Source organism: Lactuca serriola, chromosome 4 (genome assembly GCF_051521515.1).
Source record: "Lactuca serriola cultivar US96UC23 chromosome 4, Lser_US96UC23_V15, whole genome shotgun sequence".
NCBI lineage: Eukaryota > Viridiplantae > Streptophyta > Magnoliopsida > Asterales > Asteraceae > Lactuca > Lactuca serriola.
Window position 1 is genome coordinate 28,464,698 of NC_136411.1, and position 4,128 is coordinate 28,468,825.

At 32.8% G+C, this 4,128-nt stretch overlaps 1 protein-coding gene across 1 annotated transcript; it reads right to left on the reverse strand.

The window, feature by feature from the left end:
- Positions 1 to 800: 800 nt before the first annotated feature.
- LOC145101255 (transcription factor HHO3-like) lies at positions 801 to 3,277 on the reverse strand. Its single transcript, XM_079038434.1, has 5 exons — positions 2,639 to 3,277; positions 2,008 to 2,291; positions 1,616 to 1,925; positions 1,426 to 1,502; positions 801 to 1,332 (listed from the first exon to the last, which is right to left on the reverse strand). Exons 1-5 carry the CDS (start codon positions 2,778 to 2,780, stop codon positions 1,006 to 1,008), a joined length of 1,140 nt encoding a protein of 379 aa, XP_078894560.1. The 5' UTR covers positions 2,781 to 3,277; the 3' UTR covers positions 801 to 1,005.
- Positions 3,278 to 4,128: the final 851 nt, after the last annotated feature.

Consider the following 4,128-nt stretch of genomic DNA (forward strand, 5'->3'; position numbering starts at 1 on the left):
CACCATTTTCTACCGCCACAATCTATCCCCACCATTCATCACCAAGTAACTTGTCTAAAATTAGCTTGAACCTGTAGCAAAATCGATTCAAACTTACATTCCAACCTAAACATCTATCCAAACCTTAAATCAGTTCAAACTAATATTCTGCCAATAAAATTGTATCCTTTAATGGATGTGGTTAATGGTGCACACGATTCAAGAAGAAAAAGGTGGGAGGAGAATGTGGAGTAGGGTGATTTTCAAAAAGCAACGATAGATGAAAAAGAACAGTGAAAGGTGTGAGCGTCGGTAGGAAAAACGTGAACGATAATAAAGAGCGGGTGGTTGTTTTCATTGGAGAGAAGGGTGAGACTAAGCAATTTGCAATGTTTTATAAAAAAAAATACTACATGTAAAGTGGTATTTCTTTTTTTTCCTTGGAATTGTGTTGGCTTGAAAAAATATCGAAAAAATTTGATGATGGCAATAAAAAAGATGAAAATGATTAAATAGGTATAGAAATAAATTGAAAGATAAATCGTATATAAAAATATAAGCTTAATGATTTTTCTTAAACGTCAAGGGTGGGTTTAACGATGTTTTTGAATCTATTTTAACTAAGTACGCAATAGCAAAGTCAAAATACTGATTTTGATCAACAAATTATCGAAGATATATTTAATAGTAAATCCTAATATCCTATAAAAAAAATATATTGCTAAATGTGTACATAATGATATTTCCTTACCATATAAAGTCATTTTCACAAAATAATGAAATATTAATAAACAAAATCTTGTTAAAAATACGTTTTAAAATAAATTATAAACTTCAATGAGGTTTTATTATCTATCATATTCATGTGCACCCATTACTTGTAAAATTAGACCAAAATAATCTACATTTTTCTATACTTTTACAACATTCAACCGATCAGCAAGACGAAAGAGATAAACAGGGAAAATGGCCTCCCTACAAAAATACCCTACACAAACTCTGAGTGGCTGTCAGAATGCCGGAATGTCAAAAAACTGGCGAGGCTGTGGTGGTGTGGGTGGAGGAGGAAGTTGACGGTGAATCTTCATGGCTGTGACCACCATCTTTTTCACCGGAATTACTTTTGTTTAGGGACATAGATGCTTCTGGAAGAGACGGCGGATGAGAAGCAATGGGGGCATATACACCTTTGGAGTTGTTGGTTTCGCCGGAAGTTGGTGTTGAGGTGGCGGCCATGGTGGTGTATTCCGGTGGTGTCATCCATATTCCTCCGACCACCACAAATTGAGGTGTTTGTGGGTTGTTATTGTTATGGATTGTTGGTGTTGGCCTTCTTGTATGCAAACGATATTTCTGTAAAATTCATATAGTACAATTTTTTAGAGGATGAATTATTAAAAAAAAAATAAAAACAAATGTACAGAAAATAAAAACAAAAATGCAAACCTGTAAATGGCTTTTAACTTCATCATTTGTGAGCCCATCAACCTTCATTAATTCCCGAATTTGTTTTGGTGTAGCAACTGTATTAAATAATAAAATTAATTAAATTTTCAAATTCAAGATAATTTAATTTATTTTTTTAATTAAAAAAATGAATTTGTTTAATAAAATAACACCGACGACGACGACCTACCATGGGCGCCGCCGAGTTGTTGAAGAGAATGGAGGAACCGCCGATGTAACTCCGGCGACCAACACCTCCTTGCTTTCCTATTAGACTGTCCTTTATCTTCGCTTTTGCTTTCTCCACAACCACCGTTACCGCTGCCTGTCTCCGCCGTGGAACTGGCCGCCGCTGTAGGACCCGCGGCAGGCGCAGGTGATAATTTACCAGTTCCAGCCACCGGAGCTGTGTCGGAGGTTTTTTCTTTCTTGAATGGATGAAAAGCGCCACAGCCATTTCTCGTAACCTCCACAACCGAAACTCTTTTGGGTGATAACTCCTGAAAATTGTGTAAAAATTCAATCTTTAACCAAAATTAATGCTTCCAACTTGAAATTGTTGATAATTTACAAAAAAATTACCACTGGATCTGGGGTTTGAATAGAGAGTTGAGCAGATCTAAGCCAATCGGATTTCTTAGAAGGAAATGACGATTTGTCTTTGGTGGATATAACCTTGGGTTTATGATTAAATTGTTGTTGTTGTTGTTGTTGATCTTCTTCATCATGTGCAGATGAAGTTCTTTTCATGGGAATAAATTCCTCCAAAATTGGACCTTCACTTGATGTCTGCTCAGAACACTCAGATTGGCCATTGAAGTAATCAGTCGTCGTTCCAGACATTTGCTGTTTGCATCCTTCAATTGCTGAAATCCAAATCATAAAATTTAAATAAAAAATTGATGAATTTCTATAACAACAAAACCCTAAATTCAAGAAACAAAAACCCATCTAGAAACTGTTGAAGACAAGATGCGAAAAATGGTGAAAAATTGCAAATTTTTCAAAACGTGAAAAAACAAAAACACAAACAAAAATTTTAACATTAACCCATCAAGGATCTGTGCATAAAAATGTGAAAAAACCCATCATGAATTTACACAAAAATTTACAGAATAACTACAAATTTCTCTCTCTTTCTCTCTCTCTCTCTCTCTAACGAACGTATGAAACTGTGTGTAGTCCATTTCTGGGAAGATCGCCATTAACATACCTTGAGTCACAAGCTCAAGACAAAGAGGAAGCTCGCGTTCGAACACCTGAATCTTTCTGCGTTCCGATTCCAAAGCTTCCATATACTCTCGACATCTCTGCATTTTCTCTCCGAAATCACTCGAATTGTTGTGAAAAACCATTGAGTCGCTCCAAAAGTCACTCGGTTTTGATGAATCAAATCGACCCAAAATCTCTCTATCAAAGGGGCATTAAATGTAAGAGAAAATTTTGTCTGGGGGCATAGAGAGATCCGGTTTGAACGAGAATAAAAGGATCTAAAGAAGAATCAGAAAAGGGAATAAACTTGGCATACAAGATAATATACATATAAATAATTCTAGAGAGAGAAACAGTCTCTTTCCTTTTTCATTTTCATTTTTATTTTGTAAAATTTGGAGAAATCGAAGGTGTGTTGAAGAAGGTGTCGAAGTCGGGTCGTCGCGTACGAAAAGAATCTTTGATAATGGTTTTGTAGGGAAAGTCTATTCCAGATCAAGAATCTCTAAAAATCCATCAAAACTGCATAACAAACTTGTACATTGTGCATAGATGATTGTACGATAACCTTTTTTGGACATCAAAAAGGTAGATATTTTGGGATGATAGAGAGAGAAAGTGAGGAGAGAGAGAGGGAAAGGAAGAAAGTTTGTTTGGGGGAGTGGTTTGAATATTCGAGAGTGATTCCTATCTGTGGGTTGGCAGTGACGTCACACATGGGTTGCAGATAAGATCAAATGCACATTCTCTATTCTCACCACATTACTTTCATTTCTTCTACTTTGGGCAATGTTTCCGAGCTCTAATACTAAATATATATATTCTAAGAAAGTTATAATTTTTAAATTATTTATAACTATTAGATAAAAAGTTATCTAGACTTTAGTATTTATATTTTATTTTAGTAATTACCTAAATGAATTATTTTAATATAATTAATAATAACAAAAAATTATAAATTATATCATGTTAACTTAAAATAGTAGTAGTTGTTCAAAATTAACGAATAATTAAAAATTAATCAATTATAAAAATTTAAAAATAAGAATAGATTAACTTGATATAAAAATTAGTATTTTATAGTTATTATTCATAACATAATAACTTTTACCAACATGTATTTTTGTTAAAATTTTAATTATATAATTTTAACATGTATAATATACAAACATTTACATATTGATTATTATGGTATAGTGTGTTTTTAAAATCTACTAAAAAAAACTTATTGGTCATTCAAAAAATAATTAGTCAAAGGTTATATTTAATTATTGAAATGTCACATTTGTTTTGGTATGTTTTAGTGATCTTCAAACTCGAGACATTTTGTAATTTATATAAGATTGACAGAGTGTTTGGGATAGCTTTTTTAAAAAAGTTTATTGGTTTATTGGCTTTTTTGAAAGCTAATAAATTAAAAAAAAGTGTTTGGCAAACTCATAAACATTTTTCAGAATAGTTTTTTCATAAGATTCAAAAAACATTTTTAAT